The 24823-nt window shown below is 45.8% G+C and overlaps 1 protein-coding gene across 6 annotated transcripts in view; it reads right to left on the bottom strand.

Annotated features, from left to right (window-relative positions):
* The window catches only part of meis1b (Meis homeobox 1 b), a 138164-nt gene that overhangs the window by 35200 nt on the left and 78141 nt on the right, over positions 1 to 24823 (bottom strand). For all 6 annotated transcript variants that reach the window (XM_030442437.1, XM_030442436.1, XM_030442438.1 and 3 more), the window contains one exon: positions 8787 to 8932. In XM_030442437.1, coding sequence (XP_030298297.1) covers positions 8787 to 8932 — 146 coding nt within the window. The remainder of the gene's footprint in view (positions 1 to 8786; positions 8933 to 24823) is intronic.

Below are 24823 nucleotides of genomic sequence, written 5' to 3' on the forward strand. Positions count from 1 at the left end.
GGCTGCTGCAGTTGCTGTAAGTAAAAGGTATTGAGCTGCTGACTCCAGCCAGAAAAGATCCCACAATCCTCTGGATCACCAAACACAGCCTAATGGATAATGGCTAACAGCTAGCGCTAATGTGATTTCACACTTAGCAGATTTAATATATGACTGGCTGAACAAAAAACAAAAAAAATCATGCTACACAAAGAGTCCATGCTAAACTCTGCTTCTCGAGAGGTGGTCCACACTCCACTGCCAAAGCTTCACTTAAGGAGTTTTAAACAAAAAGAAGGAAATGACTTAGAGGCGAAACCACGAACATTGCTAATCTATAAACGTCGGATAGAATCTTTCCATCAAGCTAACCACAGACGTATGACAATATTTTTCCCTGACTCTTCCACACGACAACTTGCCACTCACTCTCCAATAAATACCACAGTGATGGTGGGGAACTCCACACCCCACCCAGCCGCTGACGTCACTGCTGTGGGTCTGTGCATGTGTGTGTGTGTGTGTGTGTGTTTACATCTGAGTGTGTTTGTGTGTGTCTGAGGCCTCAGAGTGGGCCTCTTCTACGGATTTGCAAATCATCGTAAACTGATTAGTGGGTACCAAACCAAGAATGATTTCACACATCTGAGTTATTGGGCCTTTGTTCAAGCTGGAGACACACACATCCGCGCGCGCGCACACACACACACACTTATCGCATACAGCTGATAATGAAAAATAGAACGAGTGTGAAACACAGCTTCAGCATGAAGCCATCAATCACTCAGACGTACAACAATGAAACCACACACTGAACTGTTTCATAGTTTCCCAACTATGAAATTGTATGAGGGCTGCGGGGGGAGGGGCGAGGGGAAAGAGGGAGGACGGCGAGGCAAGAAGACGAGGAAGATGGTAATAATAGTGATGAGATAATTGAGAAATTAAGAGAGGAAGATTAAATTTCCTCTCACTTTGAAGTTTAATCATTTAAACATGTTAAATTTTAAAACATTATTAAAAAACAACCACCGAGCCAAAATAAGATTTTGTATAAAACATTTTCTCACTTGGCAAGTCACGTTAAAAAGCCATTTGTAAAAAATATAATTTGTAATAAAACAGAAATTAAAAAAAGAAGCTTGTTCGTGTGTGTGTGTGTGTGTTGCTTGGAGCCGTGTAAGATGTCTTGCGACTGCTGATCCCCTCCAGTGCTACTGACCGACCTTGAGGGTCTGTAAAGTTCTCACGTTCTCAAGGAAACACACCGACCGCCCCCTCGACTGAGGCCAGATCAACACACTCACGCACACATGCTCGCTCTCTCGGTCCAGATCTGTGGCAGACATTTTGGAAAAGTTCAAAGGGGACATGAATTAAAAGTTAACTGCCCTTGAGGGCTTTTAAAAAGCGGGGTAAAACGATACAAGAGGCAGAGGAGAGAAAGTGGGAGAAAAGAGCCGAAATAAAGGATTTGACAGAAATGTAAAGGGACTTTGTGAAAGACCTGACTTATACATGAAAAGAAAAGAAAATCGCTCTCCGAGCACACGCGAGCCTGAAGGTGTTGGGTTGGACTGCTTTCTCTGGTGTAAAACGTTCACTGAAGAGTCAAACAAGTTAACATTTACCGCTCACATTTCCATGTAACATGAGACCACAATTCAATATTAACATGATCTTAATACTCAATTATATATATACATAAAAAAATGAAACGTATGCAGTGTTTTTCCCACCGTCGGATTCCTGGCAGGTCACCGAACACATGAACTCTGCTTAGAAACCAGAACTTATGAAACACATTAAGGTCCAAATTGCATCTGCACCACGGTGGAGGAACCTCTCAGCACACGATCGACCAAAATCACAGACATCAGCCCGTTTTTTCTGCAGACCAAACTGCCAACATCTGCCATGTGTCAGTCTCTCTCCCATATACTGTATCCCTCCATCCATCTACCCATCCATCCATCATTCCATCCATCAATCACGAAACAGATGGCCTTTCAGGACTCCCTGTCAGGACTGACGGCCTCCCCCAGCCCCGGCTATACCATTACCCCTCCTCGCCTTTTTACGCCCCCCCCCCCCAGAACCTCACATCACACACAGATCCATTCACACATACAGAGACACCTCCACCACATGGACTGGTCTTTACTATCTAACCTCTTCCAGTGGAACGCTATCTACCCTCCCGGAAAAACACAGGTCATCTGGCCTATCAGCTTTTAATACGCACAGTAGAAGAAGAAAAAGAGAAAACACGCACACACGCACTCATGAGATGGTTGCAAAGTGTGTGAGAAGCGAGTCTGTGTATCTGCGAGGGTCAGTCCACACAGAGAAGCCCCCAAAGAGAGCTGTCTGCCTTTAGTCCCTGGGGCCTGTCAAGAGGGATAATTGATGATGTTTTCATTACAAGGTGTGGGGTAATGTGGGGGTTGGTGCACAGTATGAGTGTGTGTGTGTGCGTGCGTGTGTGTGTGTGTGCGTGTGTGTGTGTGTATTGTGGGGGTGGGCAGGTTGACTCAGCTGCCTCCTCTTTGACACCGACCACTCCAACTGCAACTGGTACGGACAAGCCTTTGCCTCCAAATGCCCTCGTACAAACACACACACACACACACACATTTACACAAACACTAGCCTTCAAAGACAGACACACACAGCCCAAAGCCAAATCCATTCCCGGAGATAAACTATCTGAAACTCTATAAAAATGCTGAGAATAAGACTAACTTGTTCTCTTGTTTTCCGCCCGGTCTCATCGCAGTGTCATGCCAGGCCCTTGGCAGATCTGTCCGTCTGTCTGTCTCGCGTCTCTGAGGACCTCTTTGAAATCCTAATGCGGTGGCGCCTCAGATTCTGACTGCCACTTAGATTAAATTAAGACCTAATCGGAGACACCAGGCCACATAGGCCACTATATTACTTTACAGTATCAGGATGGACATTATGCCTTTGTTGTCGTTTATGAAAAAATGGATATAGACGCATAAAAAAAAAAGTTTGCAGATGTTTTCCTATTTATCTGTCTTTCTGACCTTTGTCTTCAAAGTAATGGCCAAGGCATCCTGGCGCCTTGGACGATCAATAGAAATTATTTTTCATGAGAAACTTATTTTGAGCAGCGGATAACAAACAAGTCTGACAAAAATCACAGGACAACTTGAATGAATGCGAGTAATGTCTCTTTGTCCTGTGGAACTGTGGAACAAAGGCAACAAAAATGGCCACGAGTGAACTTCAGATAAGCGACATAAAACCAAGACTTGGGACAATTTCGCACTTGCAAAACTCGGTTGGCCCAGTCGGGTAACGGCCTTCCAGGCGGGTCGGGGTGCTGACATGTCCAGGCTCCAGCAATAAACAGCCGAAGACTAATGGCATCTGAGGCAACGGCGAACTCTGACCTCACAAGTTCTTTTTTCACCTCCTCACGTCCGCTGTTTGGACGAGGCTTTACATATCTGGTTTGTGTTCTCTAAGCTGAGAAGTTCAGGATCTGAGAGGGCGTTATACGGATTATATACACTGGATCAGGAACAGACGACACAAAACACTGAGTCACTCCACGACCAGCAGAAGGCTCGACTTTAACTGCTCAATCCCTGATGCATATTTTCTTGGAAGAACTTTATTTTAAGTCAAAGCAACAATTGTTTGTCATTAAAATCACATATGTTGTCCGTTGCAGACGCCCTCCTCCAGCCCAGAGAGAGCGCTTTCTGTCCTGTGCCCCGTTCTTCTCAAATTCAGATCGACTTTATGATCCCACATGGTGAAGTCAGTTTGGTCCGGCGCTCCAAACAACACCACAACATAATCGTCGTAAAAAAAATATTAGATCTCGTTTGGACGAATCAAAACTATAAAGTCAAATTAAAACAATTTACAGCGATGAAATCAAATTTGGTGTATAAGTGCAAAAGTGCATGCGTTCTGTGTGATCCCCAGTCGTTGAGATACGAGGAGAAAATGTCTCGGCTTTAATGATTAATGCACCTATCCGACTACCCATCTACCCATCCGTCCATCCATCACCTCCTCCCACCCTCCACCCACCCGGCACACCCTGCCTGGATTCTTCCACCACCCAGGGCCCACGACAGCGAGGCCCCCGGCCTCCTCTGCCAGCGCAGAAATGAATTATATTGCCTTTCACACCTGTTTCTGCTCAGAAACCCTGCTGCACGCTGCTGCGTCGAAAAAAATTTCCAAGGGGGGGTAACGGCGGCTCCCCCAGCTCGGCTACATCTGCGTACACGAGCGGTTAAATTAGACTCTAATTGTATTAACGGGGGATTATGCCTTCCAGTTGGATTTTTTATACTCTCTCTCTCTCTCTCTCTGCGCATTTTACACGTTTTAAGGGGAGAAAGGAGGAGGAGGGAAAAAAAAGCAGCTCATTGAGGGTTTGCGGGTTGGCTTCTTTTATGAGCTGCGATCACGGCTGCCCCTCGTTACACTGAGTCTGTGTACAAATAGGAGGGGAGGAGAGCCAGAATGAGAGAGTGTTAGCGATAATGTGTATGAGAGAGTGTGTGTCCCAGTCTGCCAGGCTAATATACCGATGCTAACACTCTGAATGCCAAAACCCCCCTGCCCTTCTTTTACACACACACACACACACACACCACACGCACACATACACACACCTACTTCAGTTTAGCAAGGCAACAATCTAAACGGGGATACGGTCGGTGTGTGTAGTGAGGAGGCGGGGGTGAATTCCATCTAATTACTCTATCACATAATTTCACAAATTGCCTTTTCATAGGGGAGTGGAGAGCAGAGCACAGGGCGCGTTGGGGATTTGAGGCCTGAGCTTTCATTTACTACTCATTTCTTGTTAAATTAAACAAGAAAATACCGTTTGTGAGGCGGGAGGGGCGCGGGGAGGAGGGGGAGTGGTGGGATTCAAAGTGCACAATATGAGGGATGGAGGAGAGAGAGTGGGCTCTGCTTCTGACTCTGAAGGCTCGTCTCTTCTTGCTTGTTTCACAAAGCAACGTGGAGGTTATGCAACCACCTTGGAATTGATTCTACGACTTGAATTATTTTTGTTTCATTATTATTTCAATAAAACTCTCGGCAGGTATACAAGTTTAAATGTATCCTCGCTGCCGTTATAAAGGTGAGCTTGTCTGTTGGGGAAAAACAAGTGTTTTTGGAGTTTATTTATGCGAGTCGTCACGACGTATGTTGAATTAAGAATGTCAATAGGAAAACAAACAGCAGAAAGCCCTCCCCTCGCCTTTATTTTGGTTCCCCACCAAGTTTACAGCTGCATGTCCGGCTGGCAGCGAGCGGCGCGGTTCGCCCATTGGTGACAGGCGGTAAACGCTAATGTTTTGTAGCCTCTCCAAGTCGGGGCAGCCAAATTCTTCCGATGAAACTTGTCCCACAAGTGCTGTCGACAACACATGAGCTCATTGGGTGTGTTGGAGAGAACTCGGCGAGCTGCGACTGTCGTCATCGTCACAAATTCAATACCGCCGCTCTATCTGTCAGTCTAACCATCACGCGAGAGTGCTGACACTGGTAATAATAACACCAGATATCTAGGGAGCGACAGCGGAAGGTGTCCATGCTCATATCAAACACAGTCTCGGTTTTCCTGCGAGATCAAGGCAGTGGAAATTAGCAAATCCTTGATGGATACATGAGCAGAGATGCAGAAATATCTTCAAAACAACCCTTAAAAAAACATTTGAATGCCACCTACCACCTACCCTGCTGGTGCACTTGCAGCCTGAGACTGCCACCCACCTTCCCCTTCCGCTCCGGTACAATGGGAGCTCCCCTGAGGGTCCAAGTGTGAGGGCGAAGAACAGAAAACACACCAAGGTGGGTATCCAAACTTCTATTCCACTCTCTTATGTTGCATTACGCCTCACTGTCTCTCCACTGCATATTGAGAAACAACAGATCTAAACTCCATGAATCTGTGTGTGTAGTGTGCGTGCACGCGTCTGCCTGTGCCTAATTGGCATTGTGTCTATCTCTAAGGGGCCAGACTCACATCCTCCATCCCCCTGTGAGACAAAGGCCGGCCAGCTGATGATGCCGCGGATGAGCCTGGATCAGCTGTCCATGTTTATGAGAGACAAGCTGCCAGCGTAAGAGATACTGTAAATGTTCTTCCATTAGAGGTGCTCCGTGTAGCAGCTTTAAACACGGGCATATGCTGATTAAATTATTGGTGACACTCAAGAATGATTAGTGTAAACAAATGAGACCACTGCGAGCATTTATCCGACACCAGTGGTATTGTTAATGCCAGTGTTTCTCAAGATTAAGACCACATTTCCCATAAACAGCTCTGGGTTTCATTTTCTATTTTGCTTACTAAAGAGACTAAACACTCTGGAAGGGATTTTTCCATCGACTTCACGGTTCTGAGGCTCTGTTTGCACTAAAGCAGCCGACCCTACGTGCCGCCGTGCGCCCGCTTGTGTGCACGCTTTAGTCCCTCGTTCTCTTTCGCCTGGAAGACAGAGAAGTCTGATGGATCCTCCTTATCCCCTCTCCACCTCCTCGCCCTTCTCCTCCGCTTCTTCTCCTCCCTCTCCCTCGCTCCCTTGACACTCACTTATATCCTTCCCACTGTTTGAGATCTAACAGAGCAGAAGCCTCCCATAAGCCCGACTCATGGTGTAATATGACACAGTAGGTGTGTTGCTGTGAGTGCGCGCCGGCCTGCGTTTTCCACAGACAGGATGTGTGTATGTTTCAAACACCTTTTCCTCTGCAGCCCCGAAAGGTTTCAGTGGGTGTAGGGGGTCGAGGTCAGGGAGTTGGAGGGAGAGGCGAGTGTGCATGTGTGATGATGATGATGTGTTCGTGTGTGCGGGGCGATGGAGAAGTTTGCGAAGGAGATGGAGGGGGTCAGATGGAAAGGGGAGGACGAGAGGAGAAACAAAATGGAAAAGCAGCCCTGTGCGATGTGTGAGTACACAGATATACAACATGGATCGCTGCCACATGACACACAACGAAGCTTCAGCTCGACCATTAACGGCGTTGGAAGCAGAGGAGGACGCTTCACGCTGCGCACCATCAACATCAACAACAGGCTGCAAATAAATAAAAAGTGGAGCCCCATGCATTATCCATAATCCAACGACAAAATTACTTTACCCAGAATCCTCTCTGTGGGCTTGTGCAATTCAAACCAACACCCTCTCAGCGGAGCTGTATCGTGTTCTCCTGACGTAGGCAGAATGTGTGTGATGCAAACGTTTCCTCAACACAGCACTGGATTCAAGATGTAATCAGGACTTTGACCATAATATAGTATCAGTATCAGTATTTACAGCTTTTCATGTGAACTCCATCTACGATGCAGTTTTACTCCTGTAAGTTAAATTACAGTTAATCTCTTGTTTGAATTGTTTGAATTTCACTCGAAATTCAAGCAACAAATACCCTGTTTACTGTTTTTCCATATTCATTTGTAAATTTTGGACATAAACCGAGCAGGATATTCAGTCTGGATTGCACATTGATGTATTATTTATCATGTATTACAAACATGTTGGACAGTTTACAAGTCTCTGAAATGTTTTCATCATGCTGTTTAAAGCCAGAGGAGGAGAGACATGGACTACTACTAACCAAACCCTCTATAACACCGATTACTGTTGGAATACAAAGCTATTCAACACTTATTTTAATGAAGTAATAAATAAAGTTTACAGCTGCGTTAGTTTCTAACATTTAAGTGGTTAAAGGTGAGTTTGTATCCACCTTTAAAGCTTTAATTTGAAGAGTGTGGCTCCGTGATGATAATAAAACCGAGAATTTCCAGAAACTGATCAATAAAATGCAACATTATTGCATTATTGTTTTTGTTATACGTATCAGGACATGCTCTCTACACGCCTCATTTTCTCAGGTTGTTTCTCCGTGATGAACCGAAGTGAATATCCAGCCTGTCAGTCAGTAAACTTCACCAACATTAAGCTGAAAGAGGCCACAAGTGACTCCTTAAAGGAGCCACTGGTGCGAAAAATGCATTCAATAATTATACGCGGCCCGGTGTGTTTGCTGTTTAGCTAAACGAGGGAACAAGTTTTCTATTTATTCTCTCCTTCCCTTCCTTTGGTGAGCATTAAAAGATGTTGGCAATGATAAGTACGGCTGGTAAACTGATTGTGTTTGAAATGATAGAAGACAGCATTCAATTAACTGTTGGCCCATTTCTATCTCCCAGTGTCAAAATGCATTTTTTCCCACACTATTTCCCCCCGCACGATTTGTGACGCTGTCAGCTGGTGCTGCAGTCAGTGGTGTTCCCTGCTGTAATTGAGTAAATATAAAGCCAAACCACAGGCCTGTGCAGCATCTCAGGCATCTGTTAAATAATGACAGATTTGTTCTTAATAAGGTTCATCTACTGTATGTATCTGCAGTTATGGCCAGGGGCGTCTCTCCCTCGGCTTCAACCTTATTCAGTTTCAGCAGATGAGGAGCGAGAGCTGCCGAGATCGCCGGCAGATTACACGGGCGTGTGTCTTTGAAGTGTTCACCGTACGAACCGGGATACAATGTGGAGAATGGAGGGAGGAAGGAGGAGGAGAGGAGGGGAGGTCTGGTGGTGGTGTGTGTGTGTGTGTCACTGAGTGTGTGTGCTCCTTTGTGTGCAAGTGTATTTGTGTCAAACATAGAAAATGTGTGTGTGTGTGTCCGTGTGTGTGTGTGTTGGTGTAAGAGAGCCCGTGGCTGTGAAGTTCAGTGTGCACACGTGATATGAAACTGAGAGCGACTGAGAACAAATGCCGTTTCATTCAACTCACTGTTAGGTGCTGGAAGAGCCATGCTCTCATGATGTTGGTGGCCACCTTGGGGAAGATCCCTCTCTTCTTGTTGCGCTTCTTTTCTTTATCCGGGTCATCGTCATCCCCCGTGCTCGGAGAAGCCACGCTGTTGTCCAGGCCGTCACCTGTCACATGACAAGAAACAGGAAGAGACAGCGGAGATCAGACACACAGTTTGTTTACTTCCTGCATTCGCTGCGCCTCCGCGTTCAAAGGGAATAAATACGATTTCGAAGGAATTCTGGAGGGCTTTGTATGCACAGACGGAGGGGTATAGAGACACAACAATGGCAAGCAGAGAATGGCTGGAAAACAGCACCTCATAAATGCATTCATTTTTAATACATTTATAAATAACCCTGCCTTTCATTTTCTCCCCCCGTCACTTGAAAACACAGCGAGCGCTCCGCATCTTTCTGCGAGAAAGAGAGGGGGAACGGGAGCACAAAGGACTTGTAAGGTCGCATTTCCCCACTCTCCCATCCAAGCTTGCGCAGAATTGAAAATGACAGAGAGATTTAGTCTTTATTATCCTGAGGGGAAAACAGTTATTGAAGCGTCGCCCTGGCGCATTCTGCCATTTTACCTGAGGTGGAAAGAGTAACACGGCACTACAAAAGGGGAGGCTGCGAGGAGGGGGGAGGCAGCAAATAAAAGGAAAATAGGTGGAAAAAAAGGGAGTCAGAGGCACAAACAGCGCTAACAAAGCTAGCTGCTTTTCATAACAATGGCGTCATGGCTGCTTACAGCAACCTGTAGGGCTTCGATAAGGCTCTATTAAGGCCAGTTAACCTCACCTAAGGGGAACACCGAGACAGCTTGGAGTATTTGAGCACTGAGAGGAAAAAAAGTGAAAGGAAGCTGCTCCATGGGCCTTTTCTCTGCATTCAGTCCCAACAACATGAACCCACACACACACAGCACATATTCAAGACTACCCAATTACTGTACGCATTCTATACGGCTCCGGTGGAGAGAAAGAGGCTCTTCCCATCTGTGGCTGTGAAAAGCCTAATTGTTATTATCATTATTCAAAAATGCGAGCCACCCTCAATGAAGACGGTAATCATAAAAGAAACATGAGGCGAGGTAAACAAGTGGCGCCCTCACCGCCTGAAATCTACCAGCTGATAACCGACTTTTGTCCCGTTCCGCCTCCGTCGACTGGAAGTGAGGGGAAGGAAAGAAGGAAGAAAGAAAAAAAAAATAGAAAACACTGAAGCGGCGCACAGAATTGGATCCAGTTATTTATTGATTACACACAAAGCACTTCTAAAGCTTCTAGGTCTATTCACTGTGGCGGGAGTAGATAACTGCATTCGAGCGGGCCCGCACTCCGCTAACTTGCAGAGGGCGACACCCAGCACCTAGCTAAACCCTAAGCCCCCGATTCATCGATAATTAATGGGGATGTTGGCGCTAATCCGGTTGGAGATGACTTTTTTCCAGCCTGCCACATCAATGGAATAATCAAGGGCCTAAAACCCAGGCCTTTGCTCCCCATTACCTCAGGCAAAAGAATTCCTGAAAGCATGCCTGGAGGGCACCTGAATTATATACACCATTAGGAGAGAGAGGCTCTCAATGATCCATACGAAACAACACTCTTGGCTAGCTCTCGCTCTCTCCCTCTCCCTCACACTGCTCTGGCAGAAGGAGATACATATGCACACATATTGAAGGCTGTCTAATGAACCTCGCGTGGAAGTGGAGGTGACGCTGTCGGAGGGTGGGGGAGGGATAAAAATAAGAGCGTGCTTTTCACAGATACTGATGCAAGCGCCGCCCACTGCACATTAATAATGCATATATGCATGTAGAGCCGGTGGTGGGGTTGGGCTACTGTACCACCACCTAAAGGTCAAAAGTTGGGTTCAGGCAATGGCCACGTGGCAAAGTGCCTTCGAGCAAGGTAGTAACCTCTCTTCTAGTTCAACATGAGTAAATGTACAGCTCATGTAGACACACTTTAAATCTTCTACATTCATCTATGCAGGATTATAATTACCTCCACCAGCGAGGTTGTGTTTTAGTCCGTTTGTTGGTTGGTTTGTCAGCAGTATTACACAAAAACTATTGAAGGGATTTCCATGAAACTTGGATGGAGGACGGGTCTGAGCCCAGAATAGACCCCATTAAGGTTTGGTGCGGATCCAGATAAAGGGACGGATCCAGGACTTTTTCCACCCCTTCTTTGGCATTGCGACATTGGCTGTTTTCCCACATTGTTATTGATATTGAATATGTATGGATGTTGACAAAACTTCAGTTGTATTTAGGTGGCTCTACGAGTGAGTACAATTTGATGCAGATCTAAAAAGAAAATAATCGATATCTTGAGGATTTAAATATGTTTAATTTGATATTGGATTAGTCTTGATTGAATTAGAGGGGACGGCTTGGGCTTGGGCTTGGCCTTGGCGGAGGTATGCACTCTACTGAATGTCTGAGTATTTATAAACGTACACAATGCAACTTCTTTGAGCCTTTTTTCCCCCCAAAAATCCAAAGATATTAAGTTTAAAAGCTGTAAAACAGAGAAAAACAGCAAATCCTTACATCTAAGAGGGGCTTTCTCTTGATAAACGTTTGACTAATTATCGTAGTCAACTTCCCCGTCCTTTAATTCATTAATCCACCAACTGTTTCAGCATGACAGACTAAGTACCCCTTACACCCAGCTCTTAGACCTCTCTCTGTCTAAAAACACACTCGTGTTGCAAGCTTCAGTTACATCATTAACCCGGGACAAATGCAGCCTGAGCTGAACAAGTGAGTTTTTTCTGCCTACTGTTTCAGGGCTTAAATACACCCACCCTTCTGTCTGTCTCACTCTTTCTCTTTCCCTCCCTGCGTCGCTCTTCCTGCTGGAAAAGACGGGGTGAGCCAAGCCGAGGCCCTGTAATCTAAGACCAGATTTTCATTGGAAGCAAATGCTTTCAATCCGTTGTAAAGACCGGCTCATGTTCAGCAAAGCCTACAATAACAAACCTAGGGGCTTGTCCCATGCGAGTTGGGGAAACAGAAGCGAACGGCCGGAGTACCAGCTCAGATCATGACTGAGTGAGCGAGTGGGTGAGCGAGTAAGTGAGCGGGTGAGTGAATGAGCGAGTGAGTGAGTGCAGCGAGAGAGTGGGCGAGGAGGGAGGCACGCTCGGGAAGAGGTGAGAAATCGTGAGAAGCATGGGGAGAGAGAAAACTCAAGGGGGGACGGAGGAGGCACACAATGGGTAATAAAAGTGTGGATGCTCAGAAAAAACAGGGTGTGTTGCCTCGCACACTCGCTGTGTCATGCAGTACTTTACATTACCGTGTGTGTTTTTTTATCGTTAACCTTCATTCAACAGGGAACACTTAGTGAATAATCTCTTTTTCAGCTGCTCTTTCCAGTCCAGTTATCGAAGCGGTCACGAGCCTGCTCTCTCTAACCTTTACGCTGCCACCGCTCCATATAGTGCAACATCATTCCGCACTGCTGCAGCCATATTGTACAGTAGCACATTGTATCTATCGATAAATGGTGAATAAAATGGCGTTCAAGCAGCAACTACAAATCTTTAAGTCTCTTAATCGCGACCCTATGGAATACAAAATAACCCCAAAGACCTCCAGCTAATCGATAATTAATCACATGCCAAAATGATGCATAATGTGAGAGAAGTACTCTCTGCCCGCATCATATCCATATCCATTTTATTGAACCGCGTCAAAAGAACTTAAAAGACACCGCTTAAGTTCATGTTAAACATACACAACATCTTCTCAAAGCACTGACGCAGGGAGAACGAGGCGGAAACAGAAACGGAATCAAATACTGTTATGCAGATTTCAGTCCAGCTGTTTTCGTCAGTCCATTACGCAAGCCCCGACCCAGAGAGGTGAACCCAGACCCCTCCGAATACCCCTTTCTTTCCTCAGCCCTCTCAATACTTCTAAGCAAGTCTGACCTATAGACACTTACTTTACCTAGAGGGAGAAAAGGCAGAAGGAGGGCTGGAGAAGGGCTGTCAATTTTATTGGCATTTCCATTTTCACTGCAATTTGATACCAATCACCTCCGCGAGGTCTGGGGCTAATTTCTGCTTTGCTTTAGTCCCAGCAAGCGAAGGGGGGAAGAGCGGGAGGCAGGCGGAGGAGAGAGAAAAGAGAGAGGTTGCGGGAGTGAGGAAGGGTGAAGCAGGAAAGGTGTTGAAACCGTGTCTGGCAGCCATGTTGGGAAAATGTCAATGGTGTTACCTCAGCCTTAGAGAGAGAGAGAGAGGGAGATGGTGAAGGGAGGTTAAAAGAGAGGCAGAGGAGGTATAACGGATGTGGAGTGTTCAGTGAGAGCGGTAAAGAGAGAGGAAGAAAAAACTCAAGCCACTGAAGCGGGCGATGAAGGAGGAGAAAATAATGGATAGGAGAGGGAAGAGATGGAGTTAATCAGTTGAAAACATCAGACACAGGACAGTCAGTCGGGCAGTGTCCACTGTAATGCAGATAATTTTGTCCTTTGAAGCTGACATTTTTCTAACACCGAAAAAACAGAACTTATCCGCAAAGGTCTTTGTCGTGGATACATACAGTGTTGTTTGCTCTTACACTTTCATCAAGTGCCCATTTTACGCTCGTCAAAAGATACTTACAGAGAGAAGAAGCAGTCAAATAGCTGGGTTGTTAAAATCGGGAGAGTAAATATTATAAATTGCTGATTTTCTGGAGAGTTTATTATAAGCCACAAGGCTGCCGAGTGGGCAACCGCAGTTTGAGTCTGTGGGGGAAATTTCCAGCTGTATTTGTGGCGACTAAAACAGGTTTTTTAAGACAAATCATGATGTTTTCCAAACCGTAACCAAGTGGTCTTTGTGCCTAAACCTAACCTGACAAGAGATGTCAAGTTGCAACATCAAGAAACGTTCAGTTTCAACTTATCTGTGGTATCTTAGCCAACGCTTATTCTGACCATTTAAGTGACGGCCGCTAGAACGTTGAAAGGATCTGAAAACATGCAAGCAGCAATTTCAAATGTATCAGCATGGGTGTAAACACGGCCTTAGTGGACATTGCAATGAGTTCATCGTTCAGCCAGTAAGTCCCCAAGTTGGTCAGTCGGGAAGTTGTTAACCAGTTAACTACATAGTCAGCCGGTAAGCTAGCCAGTCTATAAAGCCACCAAGTCAGTCATAAAACAACGTGTCAGTCAGCCGGTTAGCCAGTCAGTCAATCAGCCATTCACTCAGGCAGTCGGAGAGCTAGCCAGGCAGCAAGTCAGCCAGTGAAGCAGTCAGTCACTCTCATACAGAGGCTGCCAGGCTCATTAAGAGCATCAGCAGGCTGTAACCCTGGGCTGCATTCATACAGCGTGGGCAGCTAGGCTAGCAAGCTCCAGTCTCCCCACGAGGAAAAGCCACAGGCACAACTCTGGGCCTGGCCCACTGATCGGCCATGACAACATCTATGCAACTAGTTAGAGGAGGGGCTGGGTGAGGGGGGGGAGGCGGAGGAGAGGGTGGAGGGGGTGAATCAATGCAGGATGGTGGGGGTGCATGTTCGTGTGTGAAGAATGCATGCATGCATGGATGTGCATTGGTCTGTACGTGTGTGTCTATCTCTGCCTTTCTTTATGCATGTGTGTTTCCAGCCACAGAAGCTCTGAATGTCATGTGTGTCTCTGTGTGTGTGTGTGTGTGTGTGTGTGTGTGTGTGTGTGTGTTTGTGTGTGTGTGGCAATTAGGGAGCAGGCCAGTGACTGGAAGGAGCCAGGGGCAGTTGAAATGCCCCGGGGCCAACCAAGGGAAGGAATATTTTATCAGTCCCCTCACACGCTGTATACACAAATGCACACTCGCACACAAACACACACACACACTGCGTGCAAACAGATAATGACGTAAAAACTAGGTTAGCTTTCTTCATGCATTTTCACTAGCTTCGTTAGCATTAGCAAAACAGACAGTTACTTCTATGCTCATTCAGCTTCGGTGGCTTTTATTTAAGCCTTTCCGCCACTTCATGTTTCATTCCTGCCTTCCCCTCCTTCCTACTTCATTACTTTTTCTCTCTCCTCTCTCTCTCTCTCTCTCTCTCTGCCTCTCCCTCTCAGCCTGTCTGCTGGAGTGTGTGGTTGGAATCGAGGATATTTGGGGATGTGAGATGAGGCATTGTTACCTTTTGTCACTGCAGGTTTGAAGCTTTATTTCTTTGTAAAATCAGACATTGAAATAGAAATTGGGGCAAATGGGTTGACATTGTTCAATATCCTCAGCCCTGATCTTCTCAGTCTGAGTCCTAATGATGCTTCCTCTTTTTCTCCCTCTTTTGTGTCTTTATCACTTCTCTACATCTCTCTGTCTCAAGGCGTACCCTGACATTATCAAGCAGTATCTAGGCTAATCTGTTATGATCTGATTATGAACCATCTCTCAGTGTAAGACAGAGATTGGTACTACCTGCCCCCTCCGCGCGGGCACACGTGCCATTCCGAGGTGTCAGCCATTTTTCTGCTGCCTGGCAAATTAACAGCAGCGGATTCACCAGTCAGTCATCTGCGAAGACCGATCTTGTCAGACACGTCGCTTCCAGCGCAACGCAGGAGAATAATGACATTTAGCTTTCTAATAATTTCTTCATAGAGGCACTGCTGAGTGGAGGAGAATAAGAGGTTATGAATATTAGCTTTGTGCCAGATGTCACAAGTGGGATCCTGTGGCAGGAATCACTCGCAGATGGCTAAACGTTTTTCGGAGGATACTGTGAGATGTTTTTGCAAGCTTTTTATAGGCCGCGGACTGAGTGGGAGGGGGAATGGAGACAGGTCTTTTTGAGTTTATGACAGTGCGTTTATTCTATGAGCAACAGAGAAAGAGAGTGTGTGTCTGTTTCGCTGCGAGTGCGGGTGACCTGGAGCTGATCTCTCATGGGCCACTCCTAGAGTTTCACACCCCAGAAAGCTCACATGACCCTGGGTTGGCTGCCCAGGCAAGGCCCAGGCCTCAGGGACCTGCTATCCTGTTCCACATGGGATACACACATCTCGTATTGGCAGGCGAGGAATCCATACATTAACACACACGCACACACACCAAAAACATGATACATAAAGCGCGCACACACGTATGCCGATGTACATTCACTAAAGTGCTCTCCCCTCTCACCCCCTTTTTCTCTCTGACACTCACACACAAAAACACACACTCTTCGCACACATACATCGCATTCCCAGAAATCCTCAGAGAGGTAAAGAAGGGCTCGCAAGAGGGAGGGAGAGGAGAAAAAAAGTGGCGTTTATTGTATTCAGGCCATTCATAAGCTCTAGACTCGGGGAGGGGGAGTGCAGGGGGGGTTGCAGGCGGTGGGGGGTTCCCTTTGCATGGGCCCTGCAGGCCCCTCCCACCTGCAAATATTCTGAACATGCAGGAATTCCTCGCAACACAATTCCCAACTAGGGGCACATTTTAAAAGAGCGTCCCTCCTTTTTACTGCATCCAAATCAGACGGACACTCGAACACACTCGCATGCACCCGTTTCAGAGGATCGTCCACGAGGCAAGTTTCCAATAACGGAACGACCAAAGTATTCTAAACCAACACACACACACTTACTTCAATACAAAACACTCTCTGTGACCAATGCTGTTTCGCCTCCCTTTTATTCCAGAGTAGGAGGAGAGACAGAGAGAAATCCCCTCGACTATTCCGCGGATAATGACATGCGCTGTCGACAAAACAATATGGCTAGTCTAGACTTCCCTTCCTGCCTTTGCCAGAGAGAAACTACTATTTTCAGGTCTTTGTTCCAAACTTCAGCCAGCGCGTTCAGATCGTATCACTCTGAAGCATAGATTAATCCTCCTGGATACAACATAATAAACACACGGATTAGAGAAAGTTGTGATTATTGCAAAGAGAAGGAAAAATGGGGTTTACCAGGTACACAATCAGGGGAGAGCTAAGTAATTGCTTCCTGCAATCAAAGATTCAAGTAATTACAGTTAATAATGAGTGCTTAGCAATAACAAAGCTGGTTACTTTGAATGATGACAGTTTTGTGGATCGGCGCTGACAGATTCAATAATGACAGTAACTGGTGAGTCATTTACGAGGGTTATTTGTAATTAAAGCTCACTGGAGACATCTTGATGTGAGAATCCAAGCAAAGTTTCGGGTAATTATTTCATTTGTGGTGATCTGATGAGGAGGAGAGCAGGAAGCTAGAGACATAAAACCTGTCGAACAACAAACAAAAATAAAAGCACGGGCTCGTTGTGATGCTTGGAAGTTAATTAAAAGCGTATCTCAAAGCCTCAGACTGTGAGATTTATGTGGCTTTTGAATGCATTCTTACTAGTTTTGCGCCACAGACGGAAAACAATATATTGTTATCTTGATACCAGACTGTATATCGTGATATGGCACATGTAGTTGTCACTGAATCCACATTATTATGATTGAGACAAATGTTCAGGTTCATAACTTTATTTTTGGTTACTGCTTAAATTTTTTTTATAGCTTTGTATTCTCCCTCCGTCTGAAACGCTCTGTTTTAGCTCCTGTCTCTTTAAGCCCCCCCCCTTCCAGATACCCAGTCTGCTCTGATTGGTCAGTCCACACACGCCTGAGCCAGCACCGCTCACTGTGTCTCCGGCCGGCTCTGTCATGGTTAGCTTCACCTCTAACGTGAATGTAGGCAAATATCATGGAAATGTGTGACATGGCGATGTAGTGTGATGTCACAAAGTCACGGAATTAGAGGCGGGACTACTGACGAGGCGTTTCAGGAGCAATGTTTTCTGTGGGAGAGAGGAGCTCCTGTTAGCGTGGTCGTTGGGCTTTTTAACTTTCAAGACTTTTTACATGCACAAGAACTTTTATAATAAATGTAAGGAAAGGAAACAGGTCTCCTCTAATGTTTTGATAAAGTACCAACAGATATTTCGTCAAATATTTCATGATATTTGATTCCGTCGCTCCTTCCTCGCCTTTATGATGTACTGATTAGGATGTTTCAAATATATCAAGATATATATATATATCACCCATCACTCGTTTCAAGTTTTTCAAATGTAGTGCTTTTCTCTCAGTTTTTATGACATTTTATCAACCAAATGATTGATAGTTTATAAAAAATATTGAATTTTAGACCTGTGGAAATGGTTATTGTCTCCGTGAAAGTGTTCCTTTGCTTCTGTGTGTTATGGCCGAGGCCCATCCACTGTTGGTTGTCGAGAGAGAGTGGGAGGAGGGGGGAGGCGAGGGATCAGCCCTGTTGACATAGCCATAGGTGATGGCAAAAATGTCAGTGTAAATGTGACTGCTCTCTCTGTGCCATTTTCCCGTAAAGGGTCATCACCACAGGCTGCCTGACACGCTGGAAACTGCCTCAAGCGTGGGGCACCGACACGACATTAAACTGCAGTATGCCTCCACGCACACACACACAACCACACACACACACACACACAGCGACTGCCTTTTATTCCCACTTCCAGATCAGTCGAGAGAGAGAATGAGAGAGAAAGAGACAGACGGTACAAGCCAAAATGAAAGTGTAAGGCGATGAATTCACCCTTTCATGTTGAGCACTTTTGCTGTGTAACTATTGATTTTTCCCCTCTTGCCTTTGTGTTGCCGTTTTCTTTTTTTTTCTTCTAACCTGAAGATAGAAGGCCAGACTCGGTTCAAATGGGAGCACTTGTGAGGGGGGCCCACAGATTCCTCGCCTGAGTGAAGGGAAGTCCTCAGACACACACACACACACACACACACAAACACACAAACACACAAAATGCTCTGATTCCTGAAAATCGTGCCTCTTTTGCAACATTCTCACTCTTAACTGTCACTGTCTCGATTGTTTTCGCTGCCTCTCAGATGGCTTTTGACACCTTCGACTCACCGAGCTCCAGTCGAACTCAGCACACAACAGACGCACAGAGAGGGAGTCAAATGGACTATGGAAGACGTGGTTAAAAGGGGGGGAAGGGACGGTAGAGAGGACAAGGACTATAACAAAAGCTAAGAGCACTTAACAGCACAATGGCACGGCAGTCCTTTCCAAAAGTCAGCTGATGTGCTGAAGGGCGTTCAAAAGTCCTTCAATGGAGACACGGGACAAAGACAGGGAACCTTCAGCTAAAGCAAAGGAAAAACATCCTATTTAAACTTTGTTGCGACCTCACAACACATTCTAACAATGAATACACAAAGAAAAATACATTTTCTTTGAATAAACCATCAAAACGTCCTTTTTATTAGCAGAAAGACACTTTCTTTAACTTTCGGGAGCACACTACTATCTCTTTTAGCCAACGTGAATTCACTGCAAGCCCATCCTTTCACATGATCTCATCCTTTCCGATGAGCTAAATTTTGTGAAATTATATCTTGCAGCACTACCTTGTTTTAACTCCAACCAAGCTATCAAAGCCAGCAGTTTAATGAACTAAAATTAAGTGGAAATGTATCCTCTAAGCACCAACAATCAGTACGTTCTGTCTGTAATCATGCCTTCATGTTTGGAGTGAGTCGTTCCATTAACCAAACTGAAGTTTCCCAGTTTATTTTATAGAGCTGGCGTGTACATCTGTACATGCACGTGTGCGTCTCTCCACGCGGTGACTGTCTGACTGACACGGCCTCTGATAAACACTTTTAATACACCAGGATTTTCCCACTCATGCTAACCTATCAGCGCCAGCCAAACTGCAGTATGTAGTTAGATAATACAGGCACGCTAACCCTGCGGTGGCAGAGGCTAATAATAGCGCATTAGCATCCAGTGAGGGTTTTTTTTTTTTTTTTGGAATAACAGAAGGTTTTAGTAATATGAAGGAGTGAAATATGGTCTGCACCCACGAGCTCAGGTTACTGAAGGGGTGGTTTGGAAAACAGGATCAGTCATTATCAGACAACAACCTACTCTATTTTAATACGTACGGTTGTTGAATTTTCATGTTTAAATGTGTAAAAGGGGCCACTAGCTGTTGTAGAGAAGAAGCATGTGGGATTTTTATTATAGGATGCCTTCTCACACACGATCCACCAGCTGAATTTACTATGAACCTTATAAACGCTCCCCGTATCTCCACTTCCTCCTGCTCGTCAATGTGTCCTTGATAGGCACAGGATGTGTTGCTGTGGGGATGTGGGGGATTTGTAGTCCTATCAGCCTCCCCATACGTAGCCCTGATAAGGCTTTCGGGACACGGGCAGAGGAAGAGGAAGTGAGTGGGTTTACAGCAGGCCTACTTCCTGTGGAGCGTGGGCCCATGTGGACGGGAGTGATATGCCCCCCGTGGACACCGGCGCTCTCGCCGCACAGTCCCCTCCGAGTCACTTCCTGAAGGAGGCAGCCCTCTCTGGGGGTGACTTCCTGTAAAAGTATGACCTCTCTGCCACGAGAGAGAACCTCAGTGGTGGAACAAAGACCTGAGACTTTGCGAGTACAATATATGTATATGCAGCGTGTGTGTGTGTGTGTTTAACACCGACCACTCAGTTCTTTACTCCAAAGGTTATCACTAGTGAGAATCTCAGCCCCCGGTCCCTGCTCATCTCTTTGAGTTTCACTGGCTCGGAGCGAGAGGGGACGATCGGGTTACATCCAAATGTGTGTGTTCGTGAGTGTGTGTATGGTGAGCGGCGTGCCTTGTGTTGCTCTCTGCAAACACACAAAGTAAACGTCAGCGCTGCCCTCCGGCCCACCCTGCTGCTCTTGTGTTTATCTACAGGTATTTGTTATCTAGCCCCTTCTTTCCTCTCTCCTTAAACTGTTAGCCGAGGTCTTTATCTCTCAGTGAAACCCCTATAGCAGGTATCCATGTCAAAAGGACCAGAGGGGTGTTGGGCCTCAGGGGGCAGCATGTTTGGTCTGGGTCAGCCTTGGGTCAGGCTCTGGCCCAGTTGACACACATTAAATCCACCCTTTGCTTTGGAGCTCCTGCGTCGTAGGACTCAAAAAACACACCCAGTCAGCTCAAAACGTGGTATTTCATTTTTTACACGTTCGATTCATTATCACCCAAACTGAAACAGAATATTTAAACGTGTGTTCAAATCTGTGACCTGATGTTATTCACACTTCCGCTTTAAAATGAGTGAGCACCTGTGTGGAATTCAAGCAAAAGGAGTCGCACGTGTCATATCAGGGTTATGGTTGAAGTACCATCGACCCATATTCAATGATTTAAAAAAAAAAGGGGGGGGAAAAAAATCCCACAGGGATGCCGGTTTTGACCGAAAATGGTGCTTCTGCTGGTGTTTTCCTGGCATGAAATTGGCTTTGTGTGGGTGTCGTTTGGAGAGCCGGCTGGTAAATTCTCCCGTTCTTTTGTCAGGAGAGGGGGGGCTCCATGCATAATGGTCTTAGCCAGGGAGGTCTGGAACTGTGTCCATAAATTGAATTATTTCAATTTGAGGGAGAGAGAGTGAGAGAATAATGGAGAGTGGCTGTGCGAGTGTGTGTTGCATTTACATGTGAAACATATGCATGTGTGTTGATGGCGAAGGGGGAGAAAGAGGGAGAGAGACTCATTTCTATTCTTCGACGGGGGCTCACATTTACAAGCGGGAATATAAACCAAGTTGTGGAAGATTACAGAAGAGGCCAAGTGTCACCTTGCAGCTGGAAGCTATAGTGGATAGAAAAAAGAAGACAGCCATCGCCACAAGAACTATTTCCTGTCTGAAAATTGGCATATCTTTTTATTCTTACAAAAGAAAGAGTAAATCCTGTGACATTTTGGGGAGAGTAAAGCACATCTTACTTGCCAATTTGTCTTAAATATGATCATTTCATTGCAATCAAACCCCTCAATCGTTCCCACATGTTCAGATAAAGCCGTCTCCCGCGCAATATCTGCTGAGACAACAGATACGCGAGTGTGTTTGTGTGTTTATGTGTGTATATAGGGGAGGGGTGGGGCCAAATTATTCCTGACACAATATAATCGGCGGGGGACCATATGGCAAACTGGCAGCAAGCTATTTATCCTTATCCTCTTTGGAGGCTAAAATTAGCACTTCGCTGTTTGTAGCTTTAAGCTGGACTCCAACCACTGCGATAGGGCTAATAATAAAGAAAAAAACAGCCCGGCTGGCACGACTACTCCGCCTCCTTCTTCTGTTTCCATTTTCTCTCTCTCACTTCCTTTTCTGTCTTATTCCCCCCGTCACCCCTCTTCAACCGCTCCGCTGTAATATACCAATCTGACCGCAGCGACCTCCATTTTTTAACACCAACACATGTTAATCTGACCATTAGGAATTGCATTAATATCATATAAGTGTTGCTTGAGCCAAGTTCCCCTATAAGCCCATGTGTCAGGAAAGCCAGGATTTCCTGAACACGGACCCCCTCGGCTAGCTTAAGAGCGTAGGATGATGGGGCTAATCTCTTTATCAAAAGCTTAAATAAACGTTGGTGCTCTGTGCATGTGTGTGTGTGTGAGAGTTGCTTGTTTGTGTGTGTGTGTGTGTGTGTGTGTGTCTGTGTGTGTGTCTTCTTGTGTGTGCCAAGGGGCCAAACAATGCTTCTCCACTGAACAAAGTGTTAATACCCTGTCTCTTTGCACTCCCCCGCCCTCCTCCATTCCTTCTCTCTCTTTACTTTCATTCTCTCTCCATGTAACTGAATGCCCAAAAAACTACAGTCTCTCATCATCTATATAAAATAAATACTCCTGTAGGAGTGTTAATTGTTGCTGAGCATGAGAAAAAGCTCATTCGGTCACTCCTGTCATCCGCCGCCCCACCTGTTATCAGGGTTATCCAAGAAAAGTTAACGTCTACTATCTGATCGGAGGCCTCCTGGGTCCTGAGCTCAGCTCCTCTTCAGGGAGGAGGAGGAGGAGGAGGAGGAGGCTGGAGGAAGAGGAGGAGGGAGGCAGAGCCAGCGAGAGAGCAAGAATGAGGAGAGAGAGTTTAGGGTTGTTTTATCGGCCAGATGTAATGCGTTGTGACACGCCAGTGATGAGTCGCTGTGATTCCCTATGAACCTGTTTTGGCCATGATTAAGAGCCAGGGCATTTTCTTTCCGGGAGAGCTTTCGAGTGTGTGTGTGTGTGTGTGTGTGTGTGTGTGTGTGTGTGTGTGTGTGTGTGTGTGTGTGTGTGTGTGTGTGTGTGTGTGTGTGTGTGTGTCCCTGTCTGATTCCAGGCAATTTGGAGCCGAATTGAAAACAGACAAAATAAGGAGCGCAAACTGGTGACATATTCCAAATCTGTCACCGCGCTGAGCTATGACAAGTTTCCCATGGCAGGAGCACAAGACCCTCCAACACAAATTATCTCACAAGGGAACTTTTTTTTTTTTTTTTGTATCCCGTTGTCATCGCATGACAAGCGCATTATCACGTTTTTTTACACTTGTTTACATTTGCAAATCAAGGCGAAAGAATTTCTTTTCCAAAAGGAGTTATCCAGTAATTTGACAAAAGTGGCATCTTCTTTCAGGGTATGATGACACGACAACGGCGCAAATTATGGTGCTTCGTACAGAAATAAACCTGAACGGAGTCCTCAGTTGACACTCTCCAAACAAGATCTTGGGTTTAGAGGCGCTGGGTGAAAACATCTTCATGCCTAAATGTGTATCGTATGTGGAAAAGAGTTCTAACTTCCTGCACACAGACGGGGGGGGGGGGGGAAGGAGATAAATCCGAATAAAAAAAACTGGTCTTTACCACGTTTACACATTTAACTTTTCTTGTCATAATCTCCCCACCCCGACACACAAGAGACCTCTACAAGGCAAAAAGTGTGTGTAAATAGTATCTTTTAGCAAACACCAGTAATTAGATATAGGCATCTGGCATTCACGCCAGTCGCAAATTAAAGAAGAGCGCTTCCTGTAAACAGACAGTGAGAATGTGTCTACATCATTAGCGTGCCACAATTATAACATGGGAGCTAAAGATACATTTCCCTCCCGCTTGCTCTCCCTCGCTGGAGCAAATGAAGTAGAACCTCTTGTTTTGTTTTTTTTTTTTCTTTTCAAACAAACGGCTGCTGTGCTCTTTCTCGGAGCGGCGGCATGGTGTGATCCGAGTGCATTTATGGGTAAAAATAAGGAGGATAAAAGGCAATTATGTAAGAAACAAGAGACATTAATGACACCGCTGTATTCATTTGAAAGACTTTCTGAACACAACACGTCGACAGAGCGAGAGGCATGAGAGACGCAGGGGAAGAAGAAGAGGGAGAAGCTATTTCGTGTGCATGCATGTCATGAATGAATATGTATTTCATGTAAATTGTGCACACAAGGCATATTGTTATGGTCTGGCCCAGACTTTGCATTTCTTCGGTCATGCAAACATGCCCACATGTAACCAACAGACGGGGAGAGCCGGAGTGAACGATTGCGGGGGGATTTAAAGTAACAGAGAGACAGAAGGAAACATTTTATTCACCTCCAAAATGCTCACAGCGTTCCTCTGAATGTCATTACAGACGGCCGGAGAACAAGGAAGTAGTGAGAGCAAACAGAACAGGGGGCTGTGAGAGAAAGAGAGCTGCACAGACAATAAAAATATGAGACTCGCATGATGATGTGTGAACAAACTCAGCAACAATCAGCGCATAAATCCTAAAGTCAAACAGTCAAATAACCCGAGATACCTTATCAACTGCTTTTATGGCCACTTCTCACAGACGAGATGTTCGTTCAAGACAATAAATCACACGTTAGTGAAGATGACGGAGAGGAGAGGAGAGGAGAGGAAGTCACTTTGTTTACTTGTATTTCTGACTCTTTCTTCCACACGACCCCGGCGGCCCGGTGACACCGGCCCTAATCCTAAAAGCAAACTGGCCCCTCGCTGTGGGAACCTGATACAATTTCCTCTTTTTTCAAGAGGGCCAAACTCGGGCCACTCCGAGTTTGCTCATTGCCTACGAGGCAATAAAAAGTCATTGAGGGGCAATCATTCTCCGCGAGGCAGGTCGCTACATGTCGACGGACGTGTCCGCCGCCGCGATACGTCGAAGGTCGTAAAGACCTCTGTGAATCTGAGGGAGGGAGGTCGTGATTGGACGCTG

This window comes from Sparus aurata, chromosome 15 (genome assembly GCF_900880675.1).
Source record: "Sparus aurata chromosome 15, fSpaAur1.1, whole genome shotgun sequence".
Lineage (NCBI taxonomy): Eukaryota > Metazoa > Chordata > Actinopteri > Spariformes > Sparidae > Sparus > Sparus aurata.